Raw genomic sequence first — 18,798 nt, forward strand, 5'->3', positions numbered from 1 at the left:
GAAGCATGGTTGATCTATCCCAGGTACGGAATGGTGTGTTTTGAGGGAAGACAGACTTGGAAAAGGGAATGCCTTTTGCTAATGGTGCATAATGGAGAGGTCCACAGAGATGCCGGGTTCTAGTAAAGATAAGCATCTGATCCAGATAGGAATACTGAAATAGGCTTCTAACGTTTCTGTAAGCACACATAACTCTCTGAAAAGGTCACACATTGACTTTACAGCTTCTGTTGACTTGCCAAATCTGTGGAACATAATGCTTACCTTTGGAAATTACTATACCTATACTAGTATTTCATAAATATTAAGTGCTACATTTTTGATACTGATTTGACATTTTTTGTTTTCTTTTATTGGCAGTTCTTTTGCTTTTTTTCTCCCTAAAGCTGATTGATGCAGCCGTGGAAAGTACGCAAAATTGAATTTTGGGTGTTGGGCAGTTGTACTTTTCTTTTTCCGTCATGGGTGTTGGCCAGAGTCAGTGTTGCATCTCTGCCTGGTGTCCCCTGTGATCGCTGTGTGATGCCTTGAGCCCTGTCCAGAAAACCAAGCTTTTTTTGGCCTTGGAATGTGTCGGAGCATGTGCATCTTCTGAAGCTTAGCTTTATTTTCAGCTGGATGGAGTAATTACAGGCTGGGCTGAGCCTCTCCAGCCAGCGAATCCGCAGCACAAGTTTCCCAGGATCTGCCGGAGGTCAGACTGGAGAGGGCTAAAAAGAGTTAGTCTCAGGACACCTCTGAATGACCCTTCAACCACAAACCTTTTAAAACACTCACAGAAGAACAAGCTCTTTAAAATGCTATGCGTATGTGTATTTGTATTGTTTTCACCCAAAGAAGGTTTCAGCGTATTCTTTAAAGACAGCGTCGGAGAAATGGCGTCTGCATCAGAACTCCCCGAGAGCAGTATAAACGCACATGGCCGAGGAAGCAATATCTCCCTACAAAAAAAAAAAAAAAGAAAATGACTGGAGGTTGCTGGAAAGGACATTGAGCCTTGGCTGGATTGTTGTTGGTGCTGCTTGAACCACATAGGACAGTTGAAAAAGGACAGTCTGGGAACAGCTGCACAGTTTGAGGTTAGTCTAGACTCTCTGGTCAGTGTGAGGTGGGATGTCTCTTTTAAATATGTGCAGCACTATTGAAGGAGATTATCAAGGCCAGCAAAAGTGAAAAAAACACAGCCTATCTCCTTTTAAAAAGTGGACTTCATCATCAAACAAACCTAGGCCTGGACTTCAATCTAAATTACATCAATTAATTTTTCTACTCAATATTATATATTAAAGATACCTCAGTATTTTTGTTTCATCACACACAACATTTCATAACAACACACTAATTATGAAAAAGTTATTGCCCCACGTCGTCTGTTGAATATATCCCTGAAACACAAAGAAATGCATCCAAAAAAAAAGGGGAAAATTTGCTCCTTGGAACGAATTACATTTGTTTGTTTTTGATTATCACCGTCTTCCCAGAAATTCCATATCAACACGTCTCTAATGAGAAAGTCCAAACCCTAATGTGAACCATCAGTTCGATCTGGAGCGATTTCTCCAGTTCCACCTTGGAGCTTTTCTTCTGCGTGGCTCGTCTCTGGGGCCATGTTCAAACATTTGATAAGTCACAGATATAACCCGAAGACATGCTGGGGATGTGAGAGAGCAGCAGAGCATGACTGAGCTATCAGAGGAGCTGCAGCCAGTGGGGAGCGATAGATCGAAGGTGTGGTGAAGAGGAGGAAAGACGAGGAAGAGTGTAGCAGAAGGGCTGGAAGGGGGGTGCTCAGTATTCTTATGCTAATCCAGGCTGGGATGAGGTACAGAAGCAGCCAAGCAAACAATGCGAGTGGAGCCGGGAAGTCTGCTCTTCACTGCTGGCCGGCATGCCTTGAGAGGCAGACGAGGCACTGGGCTGCCTGCAAGGAGGGGCCCCCCAGGAGGGGCTGGGGGACGCATGCCAGTGTACACACACACATACTGCATTCACTCCATCTCTGAGCCAGGGAGCAGAGCCAGCCATGGAAAGTGTGTCTGGGTGTGTGTGTTAATGAGCCAGACTTTGCATGAGTTCCTTGTTCCTTGTAAATATTTTGTAGAAAATTTTAAACTTTTATTATCACAAGCATGTGAGTTCACTTCAAACGTTTGATTGCTTTTCTTAGAAATAATGAACCTAAAGGCAAAGTATATGGTCGGTCTTGCTAATAAAGATATGAATAAATAGTGGATGATATGAATTTATTTGGAATTATCAAGTTTTCTGTGCTACACGACTCAACTCAACTCGGCTCTTTTGCTTTTCCACTGGCCAAACCTGGTCCTGGTACAATTGTGATGTGTAAATCCTACAGAGCACTGATTGGCCAGAGAGACGTGTCAATCACCATGAAATTCAGAGCTCATTCAAATCCAGCAAAAACCACCGCTTATAAAACCTCTTTAGATTTACAGCAGCTTTCACATTAATTTCTATCGCACACTCAACGGCAGCTAGTAACTTTACCTCGAGGTGTTTTGAAGAGGTGTTTTAAATGCTCCTTGGGCTGATGGCTGACAAATTTCCAGTGAAAGCAGAAAGTGTGATAAACAAAACTGATCTGTGAGAACTGGGGTTCAGTCCAAAAAACAAAAACAACACAACGTGTAAACAGTGCCTAAATTAGAGACAGCGTTTTGCGACGTCACCAGCTTCATTGCACTGGGGAGCTGTGCTAGTGTAAAAACGACACGCTTTAAGCGAGCTGAACCGTGTCGAGTCAAACACCAAAAGAGAACCAAGAAGAAATGGTTAAAAGCTAGAGCTCCTGTTTCTTCCTGCAATGCAGTGCCCTTATTATTATTACTATTAATAATAATATATTTAGTAACATATTTATGGTATTTTGATTACTTTCCCATAGAAAAGTGATGGAATAGAACTGGACACTGCACATGAGGCTAAAGTCACCAATTCCAATGCCTAGTGTCCTCTTTAACGATCCCCAGTATCCAGCTAAGGACCAGTGAAACAATATGCTCAGGAGTGATGCAGCATACAGTGTACTTGTGATCCAGAACCAGTCATACAGCATTAGTACCTGCCCTTACTAAAGTGAATATGGATGAATGCAGTCTTACACTCCAGTGTATGTACGTTTAAATCTTTACTAAAGGGAAATCTGGTGTTTTTGTGTTTAAGAAAAGATATTTATCTGTGTTTTACATTAATCAATCTGTGTTACAAACTTATAGCGATACACAGCAAGTGGTTTTTATTTTACTCTGGAGGTGGCCCAATATGGATGGTGCTCTTAGACTTGGGCAGACCTTTTAACATGAAGTATATCCTTGAACACTCTAGCGGTACTAGGATTAACTCTAGCTCAATGGAAAAGTCGTTCTGCTTCCGTAGCCTGTGACCTATATTATAAAAACTGAGACATTTAGAGCCACTCTTACTACCTTGGGGAGAGACTTGCCCCCACTCACTCTGCTGCGCCTCAGATTTCTGTCTCCAGAGCGATTTTTCTTTTTCTTTTTTTTTTCTTCCCCTCTTTCAAGCTTTCTGTGATTGACGATTGTGGGAATTCCATCCCAGAAGCCCTCCTCCCATGCCTCAGTGATTCGCTATAAGGAGCAGTTATTCTGTATGGTGGTCACACAGTCTCCTCTACCTTTTTTGTTCCCTCTGTTCGCTCACAAATTTAAGGCAAAGTAATGAGGAGAACTCCTGAAGAATGTGGGGAAAGACCTTCTGAGGAACTGTACTGTTTAGCTCAGTGGAATCTTGACCTTGAGTTCATGATGACTAAGATTGCTCCATATTAAGTAGACTGTCTGCTAGTTCTTATTTATCTTAAGCTTTGTTATTGATATCAGTTTACCCTGGTGAAGTTGGAATATGTTACTTGCCTAGTTTGTAGCCTGATGGTCATGTGATGCATAGATACATTTTATTTTATACAGCGCACTCCATTATTACTCTGAACTGATAAACAGCGTTCCTGCTCAAATTGCCCCAACTACACTATCTGACATTGCGCAAAACTCTTGATCATGTGTGATTCAGCAGAAAGAACTCAGGGGGAGGGGGGGTGGTTCTGGAGATTGAAATGGTGTCCAGTATGTGCTTGTGTGTGTCTGTATGCACTGGCTATGTATGTTTGTGGAGAAGTTTTGTTTACAGGCTGCTGTGTGAGTGAATGACGCGCTTTCACTGGCTGAGCTGTCTCACCTCAGACCTTCATCTGCTCTGAAAGACCAGCTATGGCATGCCCACCAGCGCTGATCCTTTATCTCTGTCTGTTTTCCCTGTGTTCCTCAAACACGGCAGGAACCTGCAGCTTGTACACAATATACAAAAACATAAAAAAAAAAAAGGAATTTTTTGAGAAAAATGACTGTAATAATGTTTTAATTCTAAGTAAAAGCCCTTGCAGTCATTTTATCTGATCACATTTCTTTAGAGAACAGTTAAATTCATGATGAAATCTTAGATTTAACAATGTTAACACAGAAATGGACAAAGATCAGATGTTTTTACACTCAGTTTGTCATTTTGCCACAAAGTTTTGGCAAAAAATAAAAAAAGATAGAGTGCAATTTTGTTTATTGTTCTAAATAGTTTAAGTTATTATAGTTGTATCCACATCTTTAGGTGCTGCGTTGTCCTGTAATCCATTGGCGTTATTTAATTTTGAAGAGTGATGAGTGGTTTAGGATCTATTCCTGGCACTACCTGTTTCTCCCTTTGCCTGTGGTCCTATCAGGAGGGCGCAGCAGCCCATTTTAAGGGGTCCTCCTTGAGCCACAGAAGCCCCTCCTTTGTTTCCCCATTACCCAGAAGTCAGGGAAGTGTGAAAAGTAGGGCGCAGGTCGGGGCTCTTTGTCCCCCTTGGCCAAATGAATAGTGACAGACACCAGCCCCCTCTCCGTGCCTGTTAATTTGGGCCCCCCCTCAAAGCCTGACCAGCAACCGGGATCCACTAATTGCACAGAGACATGCAGGAACTAGGAGAGAGCAGACACATTATGTTATTAACGCTGGACAGGGCCCAACACCCAGGCATTTGTACGGGACACCCCCCTGATCAGAGCTCAGGGGTCAAGCTCCAGTTGAAAGAGAACTTTTAGGGCAGCGAGGTAGGAGTGCGTTGAGACAAATTGTGTATCGCAGTCAAGTTTTATGCAGATGTTCAGTCCCAGCTAACGTTTATGATGCATGTCCTAGTAATAATAAAATGTAATGCTTTATGTACAAAATATCAAAACAAATAAATATATACTAGTTGCTTTTTAATTTTGGGGCACATATTAAAGTTGTGAAATACATCAAAACACAAAGTCCTGTATTCTGACCACTAATCAACCTTCTTTCTCTGACATTTGTAGGGTTTTAACAAGAAGAATCTTTGAGTAGGCTCTGCACTATCCATCAGTTTCTGGCTATTCTTCACTCTGCATCTCTGAGAGACTGCCCCCCCCCCCCCCGAACTCACCTGCAGCCTACCTTTACTTGATGAAGATGATTGGGATCCTCCTCACAGTCATTGGAGCTTGCAGCTTTCTGTCTCCTCAAGCTGAGGGTAAGATATTGTAACTATTTTAAGACAGAACATGCTCTTTTTTAATGCTTTCTGCAAATGTATGAACCATTAAATAGAATTACCTCTAAAATGTAAAGTAAACTTAGGCTTTAACATGTTTTTTCTGTCAAAGTAGGCCATCTTTAAATGTTAAAGTAGACATGTTCTACAGTGATATAGCTATATCATGAACACATATCAAGAGATTAAACAAGTAAGCACAGGCTGAAGTGTAACCGAATAGAAGAGTTTCCTTATGATGTGACAATGCCTTTGTTAGCGATTTTTCCACTAACAAGCACCCAGAACGGTTCCAAATTTGGTTTGTGAACTGGAACCGTTAGTTTCCGCACGTTTCCACCGACATAAACTGGTTCTCGAACCAGAAAAGTTTGTTCCCAGCTGGAACCAAAGAAGAGTTTGATATTTAGCGTGAACCTCGATGTCGTCCTTGGGTGTGTCATGGTTCAGTTACTCAAGAAAAAGCTCAGAACCTGAAAAAGTGTTATCGCCCAGTGGAGCTGAATGGGGTCATTTACAATATATTAAATAACAGGAAATAAAACAGAGTCATGCTTCGATTGTGTGTGTTTCTGGGGATGTGTTTGGCGCGACACCATGTGCGTTGGCCAGAGCCATGGCTCTGCATTGGTTATGTTTCTGCTCAGCGGGACGGCTCAGAACTCTGCAACATTTGCACACGTATTATATCCCACTCTGATCTGACTCCATGGCAAACATAACATAAACAATGACCGTAAAACAGTTTCTGTGGCTCTGGCGCTGTATTCAGCCACAGCTATGTCCCACTGCTGATGACAAATCAAAGTTTCAAGAATCAGGAACACAACCCGTTCAAAACTAGTGTTCTTTTGGTGAAAAAATTCTATTAGATCAGTCTACTGACTGGATTCCCAGAGCATGTAGTATGTTTACCTTTTATATTTTTATTGTTTACCTATGTACAACATCTCATTAAATTTGTCTTAATTTTTATTTTTGATGTTGCAGTACTTTGAAGGATACACTGCCATTTCTTTAACCTGTGGTATTTGGAATTCAGTTACGTTTACTGTGTTTTAAATAGAATTTAAGGAGTTATCCATCATTATGGCGACATGTGGTATGCAGAATATGAATACAGATTTAATGCAGCATGTAAGGTTCATATAAAGTTAACAAGGTTTATGCCATGGTTCATAGTTCTATAACAACACCGGGACAAGTAATTCAAAGTGCAGCACACTGCCACTGTCTTGTCAAAAGAAATAATGTCCTCTGCTTCACGTAGGTGCACTATATGATGTTTATTAACCTGAAGGCTGCAACCCATGCAGTGTAGTCTTTGTTAAATGGGTGAGCAGAGGGCTGTTGTTTTGCTTTCAAGCTGAAAAAAAATCATACAGTTTTTGGAATATTTTTTTTCAAACAATGTTTTAAGAATTACATTTATATATCTCCTGTCTATTATAATACAGCAAGCAAGCGATAGGTTTTTGTTTGTTTTGTTTTTTTTCGTCCCCCTTCCCCAAGTTAGATAATGTAAACCCCACAGTGGTATCTACATAAATACTCACTCTGTACCACTGCTAATTTGTCCTAAAATCCCTCAATTCCTTGTGTTGCTCACACCAGCTGCTCCTATGTTCTATTGGAAGTAAGCTTTAGCTTTGTTAGGTTTGAGAAAACTAGAGAAGAGGGCTTTTTTCTGAGATGATGAATTCTGATTATTTATAGAAATGCCAAAATAGCTTATAACACTCAGCGCAGTGTCAGGAGAATTGATTTTGCCCTGCCTTTTCATGATAATGTCAGTAGTTTGACTGTTTTAATGAGTGATGGCCTTTACAAATCAGCATGATAATGGCCGTGTCCATCAATGTTGATGACTAAAATGGCTTCAGTCAACAATTTACATATTGAATGATTGATGCATTAAAGAACAAATGCTAAATTAGCTGAGGTTTTTGTTAGGATTCATGTTATTATTATTTTCCATCCATTAACAGGCTTCCTGGTTTTCATTTTGTGTCAACTTTAGAAGTCTCTAACATAGCCTATGTCTTCTACTACAGGCTATCTGCAGACATCTGTTGAGCGCCTTACTCCATCCTCTCAGAGTGTTGAGTAGATGTAATGTGAGAATCCCTATATTTCTTCTTCCAGTGCTTAAGTGTGAATGGTCCATTGATAGCACAAAAGAACCATTTGGCTAAACAAAGAAGAACATTTTTGTGTTCTTGGGTGGAGGTGTGTGACCGGGAGAATTAAGTAAATAATGTGATTAGATGTTTGGATTGGATTTTTACATGAATACTGTTTTACAGTCATTGTTAGTGGTATCTGATGAGAGATGGCTTGGAATTAACATGTATCTGTAGATTTAAGGATTTGGGCAAAATGAATGGGCTTCATTGTGCTTCTGCAAATAAAGAAGTATGTTATCTTTGAACTGTACTTAAAACGTGCCCTGAAGTCAACTAGTTCTGCCGACAAAAGCCGACTTTCTTTACTTCTTTTCACTTTTAATTACTTTAGCATCATGTTTATTATATTACACATGACATAACACAAGCTGAAATGGCCATGTCTTGGTGTTTTTTTGCCTTATTAGATCTAGTCCGAGATATCCACACTGCCCTTATTTTAAGAGTTTATCCTTGTCAGTAACAGTAGCTCTTTTGTACACCACTGATAATCTACCCAACAGTTACTCCTGATGTAACCAAATCACACTGCCTGTTTTTGTTTAGGTTCTGAGAGTTTATTTTACTCAAAAAAAAAACTATCTATTTTTGGGTACAATTTCTTGTAGAGTTAAACAGTGTTTATTTTTAGCAACAAAAAAGCCATGGGAGAGAGGGTTTCCTGTGCAGAGCTCTGGAATTATGGCCCTTCTAAGCCTCCTGGGGAAAGCCTATTGGACAGAGATTAAACTCTACTAAGATTTATAGATTAAATGTAAACATTAAAGATCACATTTTAATATGCTCTCTTTCCTGATTGAAAAGGCTCTAGTTATTTTGGTTGGTTGTTGCTGCAGCTCCAGAAGCGGATGCTAAAAGCCGTTCGTCCATGCTCATAAACATGGCCAAAGCCATTAACACAAAGGGCAATCACCGCCAGACACTGCAAAGGACCCCTGAGTGTGGAGAAGAGTCGGACTTACAAACGGCTGCCGAATGTTGATGAGCATGTTCTTTTCATTTTGTTTTGTCAAGGCTGGGCAAGGCCAGGTTTTGCCTCATAGTGAATGCTTTCATCCAAGTGGTCAGTGATTACTCAGAGAAGTGTCATGTCAACCCACACATTCTTATGGGATGGGTCACATGATTCTTGGTAAGGAATTCTCAGGAAGCTGCGTTTTTTGCATTGAGGGAAGTTGGAGTTTGTGAGTTCATCTTCTTACAAAAGTGGAAGTGGTATTAAGAAGCTTTTTTTTTAGCTGAGGGCAAACATAGTAACTTGATTTAACCAGTGGCCTTTTCTTATTGTGGCACATGATATGGTCAGCTAAAGAAAGAATGGAGAAAATTGTAAATTAAAATATTTGATTTATTGAAATTGTATACAATAATTGTTCATTTGAAAAAAAATTAGCTTGAAAATGACAGGTTTTTCACTGTTTTTGCTTGACTTGATGCTGTTTAAATGTGTGCCAGAATTTAAGGATATTAACTAAAACACTAGAAAATTCTTTTCTTTCTTTCTTTCTTTCTTTCTTTCTTTCTTACTCTCTCTCTTTCTTTCTTTCTTTCTTTCTTTCTTCCTTTCTCTCTCTTTTTCTCTCTCTCTCTTTCTTTCTCTCTCTCTCTCTCTCTCTCTCTCTCTTTCTTTTCCATTATCTGTTACTGTAGTTTACAGCTTGTGCATTGTTTGTGTGATTAGCTTTCCCGAACAGCTCTGTCCCATGAGCAAACATCCCTGCCTCTCGCCTGCCCTCGCACTTGTGGCCGGCTGGCTGCCCGGGCCTACTACAGGAAGCTTGTTCAATCTATTGTTGGTGCTCTGTGTTTCCCTAACACTTTAACCATTTCCTGTATTATGCAGTTTGATGGCCATTAGCCTCCACCAAACACCCTAAATTCTCACTGTTCTCCGGAAACGATAGTCAGAAGCTGACATAAAGGACGTAACTGAGGCCAAAGCATTGTGTGTGTATGTTTGTTTGGGCTGGGCAATAGGGAAAGCCCACTCCACTCTCGCTATTACACTATCACCTGCAGTAGTGGTACTGTGGGGAGCTTGGCTTTGGAGGTGTCCCGGAGACCATTAGAAACTCACTTTAATAAAGCCAGCACACATTTTATGGGTCTGTCTAGGGCAGGCCCTTGTTTTCCATATGTTCTCTTTTTTTTCCTTTTTACCCATTCCCTTTTAACAAGCTGGGCTTCTAAAAGTGAAGGATTAAGTGCTGTGGAGATTTTCCTCTGAAATTTGAGCCCCTGTTGTGAAGCATATGATCATTACAAACACGATGAGCTGTTGTTATAAAAAGTCATGTTACCATTAATTATCTCATTCTGGCAGTGTGTTGTGTGCTGTTATTCACTCTGTTTTAAACACTTATGCTAAATCCTTTTCTCACGGGCAGAAAACCTGTTGGAGAGATTGTTGTATCGCTTGAGAAGTACAGACAATAAGTCTGTTTGTGTTTTTTCCAGCCTGCAGTGTTGGTCTGGGCTTAGGTTGAACTGCCTGAGAGATGCTGCTGTGTGTCGTGCTGAGGAACTGCTGACAAAACTCCACTGTCCCATACAAATGACACGAGCTTGTTTTTTTTATGTTATTTTGATGAAGTTAATGGTTACTCTGGGATATTCCGTGTCCTAACAGCGGTGATAGATTTGTACAACTCTGCTCGGCTCTACCTTAGACACAGAGACGCTGTTTAAATGAGCACTGCCATGATTATAGACTCAGAACAGGAAATGATGCAATAACTCAGCCAAGCCTCTAGCATTCCTGCAGCGCAAAGGAACCCAGTACACTTCGGGAAGCTTTTTTTTTTATTATTTGGGACTTTTTCTTAGTTTACACAATATGTAATATAATTTATTATAAACTTTTTAAAAAAATTATATTTAATGGAGAATTATATTTGTATTTTTTACCCACAATTTTTTTTCTTTGCCTTTAAGGTAGTTTGTGTTTATATTTTACATTGTAATCTGCTGTGTGCAGTGCTGTGTGGTTCTTGTACATGGTATATGTTTTTTTGGTAGAGCTAATATCTCACATGCTTCCTCTAAAGCAGTGATAAGACAGCTGGTGTATCCTGTTTATCAAGGTGTGAAGTTTCCATGCTTCGGTGTCTGCATTCTCAGCATTTCCTCCCTCACCTTTTTGGTCCCAGGTCTTACGAGTTCTCTGCTCAACTCCTTTGCTGCCCTGTGCTTTATAAGGGTTAAAGCCCAGATGTTCACCCTGAAGAGAAGACTTTTAGCTTGAGGAAAACTAGAGCTCATCATCCTTTTTTAATGTTGCCTTAACTAAATGTAGTGTAGCTGCAAGACTGCACTATGAGGCTCACTTTTGCTTTTGCTTTTGTTTATTTCAGAACATAGGGCTGGACAATGAGAGGAAACACTTGTATTTCATATATTTCTATGATAATTAAATAATAATAAATTAATAATATATTTGTCAGATTATTTAAACAGCATAAACTATCTATTTGCTCTGTGCTCTTTAAAGCAACACTAGGCAAGATTTAGTGGTTCACTCCTGGGCTGAAAATGCAAAGTGTATTTCACTTTTGCGGAACTTTACTGAAATCAAGGGGAGGGAAGGGGGATGGAGTTGTGTCCAACACTCCTCTAAAAGTTACATAGTGCAGTTTCTGCAGTGATGAGCCTGGAGTAGCAATGACAGGTCAGTGGAACATCAAAATGATATTGACACCACCTACTGCTCGTTTAAATACTGACAGTGTCCACAAATTGGTCAAAGAAATATACAGTTTATTGCGATCATAATAAATCTATACAGGAGATCCTCGGGTTACATCAGTCCAGAGTTACGATGTTTCGTGGTTACGACACATCTCCCATTTACTGTATAAAGCCTTGTTTCGACGTAAGTGGTTTTGCGTCGTAAACGTCGTAACGCGAACTTCGTGTGTGGTGTGCGCGGCGGAAGAATACACGATTACGCGGCTCAGGACCGAGGAGGATAGGTGTTAGGATACAATAAGTGCTTACAGTATGTTATTTACGTACAGTATGTACGTATGTTCCGACTTACACCGAAAATCGGTTTACGATCAGATTAGGAATGGATCAACTTTGTAAGTCGAGGACCCCCTGTATGTTATTTTAAGTACCTTTTATTAAATAAACAGGAGTCAATTTTGAACAGTGTCTTAGGAACTTTTGAGGGAAAAATGCTAAATAAAATGCCATTTTGAAGTTTTAAGATCCTATGCATAATTCGAAGCTTTTACTCGCATTGATTCCATTTGTCAGCTCTGAATGCTAAGTCTAGAACACCAGGAGCCTACATTTTTAAGAGTGTACTGGGAATGTGTGTACTGTGGTGGTGCTGAGGCTCAGGGAATGAGAGCATTGGCGCTAGGAGCTGGACTGAACTAAGGGCTGCTGTCTCTTTAAGAGGCAGGCTCAGTTAAGCTCAGTGCAGTTTGGAGTGGAGTAGAGTAGAGCAGCCTGCAGGCTTAGAGAATGCGGTCAAAGCAACTCATTACAGGCTGAGCTCTGCCAGACCTCAGACTCCAGTGTGACGGCCAGCCAGAATTAAGCACACATGTAGCACCAAAAACGCAGAGGAGCTCAATTTTCAGGGAGGAGCAGTAAGACGCGATGCATTTATGGCCTTCACCAGTGCAGTAATCTGAGCTATTGACGTCCCTCAGAGGAGCAAACTCAACAAACTGCATGTGCTCTGATTTACACACTCGTGCGCTCTATCTCTGGGCTTGTTTGTCTCGTTTCTAGCAGGCCTCCCAAATTCTGTGGTTCTTTGTGTGGCTTTGAGATTCTCAGTCTTATTTCTAGAATAGTCCTATCCATCAAATCCTAGTGTTTTTTTTATTATTCTAAACACACTTTGCACAATATATTGTTAAATTAAATCGGAATTCCAGTAAATTTCTGTATAACCTACTGTAGGTGTGCTATGCCGAGCAATGTGCCGTTCTGGAAAATAAAATTGTGACACTGAGTCAGAATTGTTTACACTAGTGGCGAATAGGTTCATAAATACACTTATAAAGACATGGAAAAGCATGAGGTAAGATGTCAGTGTAAAACAAGTATCTGAATGCTTATTGTGGACGATAAGTAAATGTACGTGTGTCGTAAGCTAAAACACGGCTCAGTGAAAATGTAACTGCTTAAATTTTTTATTTATTTTTTTTATTTTCCCTCCAAGCAGTCCACAAAAAGTTTCATGCCTATTAAGACACAGACCCAGTCCGATCCAATCACTCAAACCGTTTTCAGAGGTGGTCAGAGATGCATATGACCACGTTATTCTTGTGGTGTGTAACTCTCAGACTGAAATGTGCCTTTCATTCTTTTTTTTTTTAAACAGCGAACTATACATATTTGAAAGGGACAGCATTCTGGGTTTATGGGGTGCATTGATTATGCTCCTAGGACAAAAACTTGAGTTTTTTAAGTGTTAGACCTATCGCGACATGATCAGAGGAAACGGATGTTAATGCAAAGTGTGAATGGGACAAATAGCAGTTCGCATGTTATTTGAGTTGGAAAATAAAACAGCTGTGTTATCTTCACCACAGGCTCCTATCACTACGACTGTAAATAAATCTAGATCCATACATTTCTTTACAGTAAACTGTTTTTTCCCCCAAATCTCAAAAATTAAAATGTGCTGAAATGAAATATATTATTTTTTTATATGTGTATATATATTTATCTATAGATAGATTTGAAAATGATACTGAGCCTTGGAAAGATGATGCACATGTAAGATATACCTGTAGTAGTAGTTTTTCAGTTGTATTCTGTACACTGTACTGTGTAGAACTATTATGATTTTTTTTATATAAATACAGTATTTATGTGGCTGTGGGGCTCAGCACTGTTCACTTTTTCATCTTGCTTATTTCCTTCAGCGTTTATTACAGAGGACTGTCTTTCTTTAAGTCTTGGATGATCCAAGAAAGTATTAGAAACCTTTGGTGTAGCATTATTTTGGTTTTGAGTGGTAGATGCTTACATGTTCGTGCCTTGGCCATCAAGATGTGTGGAAGTGAACACATGACAGATTGCTCTGGCTTTTACAGGCCTACTTAAAGCAGCCTGAGCGCTGGCTCCACTCCTCACATTCCTGCCTCAAATTTACTGGTCTCTGGTGGAGAGGGAGTGGAACAGGGCTCTGTTTGTGTATGTGTGTGCTCTGTGTCTGAGGGACGACCCAGTGTGGACTCTCACCTCGTATGAGTAGTCTCCTCTTTTTGTCAAACAGTGTTTATGTTACCGGTTCCTTGTCCATTACCGCTCAAGGCACTGTTTGACAGTGGCGGCGCCTGGCCTAAACTGCGAGGTGATCAAAGATATAAAATTAAACACTTTCAACATGTGTATTTTACGCTCAGCTTAATGGAAGGGCCAAGGGACGCTTTTTTCCGCAGCATCAAACGGAACATTTCTCAACTGCAAAAATCAAACCCTGACACATAAACAAGAGATTTATATCACTGACACACAAGCCAGTGTCTGGAAAAGCTCTAGAACATGAGGAAGAAGGTGAAAGAGGGAGACTGGAGAAGGAAAATGTGTGTGTGTGTGTGTGTGTGTTTGTGTCGGAGAGAATGGTGTAAGCCAGTCTTCTCAGGTCTTATCCCAGTGCAGCTGATGTGACCTTTAATTATTTCCCATTAATTGTCTTTCGCACAGTTTTTATCTATTTTTATTCAGGATTGTTATGATATTGTTCTTTATTCTGCTGGTGAGGTGCCTTGCACTGTGACCATATTAAGATACATTACACTATGCAGAAAAATACGTATATATAAAATGATGTATATTGAAAAATAGCCTGGTGAGTGTTATGGAACTTTTCTGCACTGTATGTGAAGTTAAAATAACTGTAATTATAGTTTGTGATAGTGCTAATTTACTTTGGTTCATTCATTCATCAATTCATTCATTGTCTATAACCGTGTATCCAGTTCAGATACCCGAAATCACTGGGCGCAGGGCAGGAACAGACCCTGGAGGGGGCGCCGGTCTTCACAGGGCGACACGCACTCACACATTCACTCACTCACTCGCACATATGGACACTTGAGTAGACAGTCCACCTACCAATGTGTGATTTTTGGACTGTGGGTAGAAGATGGAGTACCTGGAGGAAACCCATGCGGACACAGGAACAATACACACATTCTTCACAGTTGTTACATTCAGTCCCGTTCAAATGATACATTTTAGAAACCCTGTCGCCATGGTAGTAATGCGTTTAAATGTTTTGCTGAACAATAGACAACTAGTTAGAGATTTGTGTGCATTATTGTGACCAAAATCATTTTTGTTGATTATGTGAACAGTTGATAATTAGTGTTTACAATGAGCTCGAAAACCTCTGTCATCTCTTTTAGTTTATTCATCTGTTATTCTTTTTTGGCACCTCTGTCTTGCTCTTCCTCTGTCTACTTTCTCTCTCCTCTCTTTCTCAGTCTCAGTATCTCATTCCCACTGTTCTCTTTCATTCTGTCTCTATCGTTTATTTCCCAATCTCACTCTCTCCTGTAGTCTTTGCTTCTCTGCAGCTGGTATCAGTGTTTTGGAGTTGAAAGGCTGCTGGCTGTGTGGCTCCAGCTCAGTGTGGATATCAGGCAGTATATCAGACAGGCTGACTCCACCCAGGCTGATACAGCCAGAGGTGTCGCTGCCTGGTATCAGAGCGCTGATATGCAATGAACGATATATATATATATATATATATATATATATATGTAAAATGTGTGTGTGTGTGTACGATGAAAGGGATGAGCTATCCCATCTGGTATTGACAGTGAAGGCTTGGGTTATAGAGACTGAGAAAGAGTGCTATCTAAGGATGAGGATAAGGGCTGAGGTGTTTGTGCTACAGTGAGGTGTGGGGCTGACTCTGGTAAAGGAGGGGGGCGCTAGGTGTGGAATGTGGTGTTTGAGTAAACATCAGCATGGCCATGGCCATGGGCTTTATTTTGACGGAGGTGAGGCCTGTCTGGACCTGCAGGCTGAACAGCAGCAGCAGCATGACTTTAAGAGGAACCACACGGCTGAACACTGAGGCCTTTGTGCCTGGGGAATATGCACCCTGTCTGTCTGAGACAGGCACGCATACACACTCACACACAGATCAGGTTACAGTTCTCAGACATCCGTGTTTCTGCCTTTTCCTTTTGTCCCCCTTCCAGTCTTTATCTGCGTCTCTTACTCGCAGTCTGAGGCTGTTTTGGTCATGCTGTGCCGCCTGCCATGTATTTGACCGAGATCCTGTGTGTGATTTTCAACACTGAAATGCAATGCATGCTCTCTTTTGAATGGAAGGATCTTTGTGCTTGTTTTTAAATGTGACGATCCTCTTTAGTCTCTTATTGGCTTACGGTGCTTTTGAAAACATAGATTGTGATTACATACATTCAGATTTTCATATCTGTCCTTCACACCTGTGTTTGCTGTGCGTTTGATGTTGTAACACTAGAATGTTGTAAGCCTAGATTTGAAATTCCCAGTCTCACAGTACAAGACTTGGGTGTGTATTTGTGTTTTTATTTTATTTTTTTTTTTTTTTCTTAATGACGTCATGGTGTATATGTGATCCACCAAAACAACATTAATGAATCAATCTTGAGGTTCCTGACTCAGTCAAGATGTTAATCGGCCATAACACCTGGGTATGCTTGTTTAGTCTACCACCCAGACCATAGCATTACAGCATGCCCTTCTTTTCAGCCCAGTTGAAAATCTGTATATGAAATGGTCTGAACGAGCCACATGTGACTCTGTCTTTAAATAATATAATAAAACAGATTCTGTGTTTTTTTTTTTTTAAAAAAGCATGGTATCACTTTACAATAAGACCACACGTATAAAGGTTTATGAATGGTTTGGACAAATTTGTATTACATGGTTATTAATTGGGCTGTGGCACAGTGGCGCAGCAGGTAGTGTAGCAGTCACACAGCTCCTGGAGGTTGTGGGTTCGAGTCCCGCTCCGGGTGACTGTCTGTGAGGAGTGTGGTGTGTTCTCCCTGTGTCTGTGTGGGTTTCCTCCGGGTGACTGTCTGTGAGGAGTTTGGTGTGTTCTCCCTGTGTCTGTGTGGGTTTCCTCCGGGTGACTGTCTGTGAGGAGTGTGTTGTGTTCTCCCTGTGTCTGTGTGGGTTTCCTCCGGGTGACTGTCTGTGAGGAGTGTGGTGTGTTCTCCCTGTGTCTGTGTGGGTTTCCTCTGGGTGATTGTCTGTGAGGAGTTTGGTTTGTTCTCCCTGTGTCCGCATGGGTTTCCTCCGGGTGCTCCGGTTTCCTCCCACAGTCCAAAAACTCATGTTACTAGGTGGATTGGCGACTCAAAAGTGTCCATAGGTGTGAGTGTGGGTCACCCTGTGAAGGACTGGCTGTAAACACCTTAAAGGTCATTAATAATCCATTTTTACACAGAAATAGAAAGGGCCACAATGATCTGTCAAAGTTTTATTCTAAAAGTGTCATAACTTACTGGAAATGTCAAGGTAAAGAGAAGCTAACTTTCACCTCATATGTTTAGGTACACACCACATTTTCTTTTCTTTTTTTAAATCAGTGATGATAATCTGTCAGTGGTTAATTGATTAGGCTTGGTGGTTAAATGGTTAAACATAAAAAAATGTGTTGAAGCTGACAGGCTTAGTGTCGACTGATGGAGAAGACAAATTAAGGTCAGTGCCCAACAAGATCTGAGGTTTAACTCTGTAGACGTTCACTATGTGGGTTCACTATTTTGCAAACAATTAGTCACTGTTCTGTCTGTGTTATAAATGATTATTAATGATTGATGTGTTTACCACAATGACTGTACATCATTTATAACCTGTTATAAGTGTAGTCTTATTTTAAAGTGGTACATCGCTAGCATTCAACATTTTAATATTGATAATGATATACTACAGTCATGTACATAAATGCAGTTTGATTTTTATCGCTTTAATAGCTTCTGGATCTCAGAACGTTAAAAATAACGTATTCATGTCTTTAATGTGTTCGTAGGGGGTCAGAACCCAGACTACATGTTGCATGGTACAGGGGTGAAACATGGCTCAGACTCAAGGAGATCTCAGGCAGCTGACGGCTCCACCGTGGCCCCGGAGGACGCTGCCCGCTTCCTCAGCTGCTACTGCTCTGGACACTGCCCCGAGGACGCCACTAACAACACCTGCGAGTAAGTCACCTGACCACGACAGTAGCCTTTACATCAAACTCATCACAATCTCCAAGTTAAATCCAATAACACCGTGACTGACCTTAATGTTTATGTAGGACCAATGGACAGTGCTTTGCCATTATCGAGGAGGATGAGCATGGGGATGCTGTTCTCACATCTGGCTGTATGAAATACGAAGGCTCCCACTTCCAGTGCAAGGTACACTTTATTTCTCCTTTAGTGTTCATTAAGAAATGACTCCTGGTTTCTGCCATTATGTTATGCTTATGCATTACATGCCATCAAACCTCAAACATTGAATCCATTAAAACTGGTAGCACTTAATAGAGCCAAGCAGTGTGTGTTTCTATTTCTATTAGTTATTCAAGCTTTAATAGCAAGTTTTCAAGTTTCTGGATTTTGAAGACTACTGTGCAAATGATCAAAATGTGTGACAGGATTCACCCAATGCTCAGACGAGGCGGACGATCGAATGCTGTTCCACAAATTTCTGTAACAGGGACTTGCAGCCGACTCTTCCTCCTCCTATTATCCAAGGTGAAGAGGAGCTAAGAGTGTGAACAAAATCTAGTTTACATTTTCATCCTGCTTGTTTCCTCTTGTATTTAATGTGTTCTTATGTCTCTGTCCTAATGCAGATCCTTTATTTGGGCACGCACACTGGCTGGCCTTCCTCATCTCAGTGACTGTGTGCTGCTTCACTCTCATAGCAGTTACGGTCGTGTGTTACTACAGGTGATAAAATAAAATAAAAAATTTAAATAAAACTTAACACATTTTATTACTGCCTCAGTCCCTGACTGACTGACTCACTCGTAGTACAGACGCAAGGCACACC

General features: G+C 40.7%; 1 protein-coding gene across 2 annotated transcripts in view; it reads left to right on the forward strand.

Annotated features, from left to right (window-relative positions):
* The window catches only part of bmpr1ab (bone morphogenetic protein receptor, type IAb), a 40,609-nt gene that overhangs the window by 15,490 nt on the left and 6,321 nt on the right, over positions 1-18,798 (forward strand). For both annotated transcript variants that reach the window (XM_066662753.1, XM_066662754.1), the window contains exons 3-7: positions 5,376-5,569; positions 17,786-17,957; positions 18,056-18,158; positions 18,398-18,497; positions 18,599-18,695. In XM_066662753.1, coding sequence (XP_066518850.1) covers positions 5,503-5,569; positions 17,786-17,957; positions 18,056-18,158; positions 18,398-18,497; positions 18,599-18,695 — 539 coding nt within the window. In that variant the 5' untranslated portion in view covers positions 5,376-5,502. The remainder of the gene's footprint in view (positions 1-5,375; positions 5,570-17,785; positions 17,958-18,055; positions 18,159-18,397; positions 18,498-18,598; positions 18,696-18,798) is intronic.

Source organism: Hoplias malabaricus, chromosome 3 (assembly GCF_029633855.1).
Source record: "Hoplias malabaricus isolate fHopMal1 chromosome 3, fHopMal1.hap1, whole genome shotgun sequence".
NCBI lineage: Eukaryota > Metazoa > Chordata > Actinopteri > Characiformes > Erythrinidae > Hoplias > Hoplias malabaricus.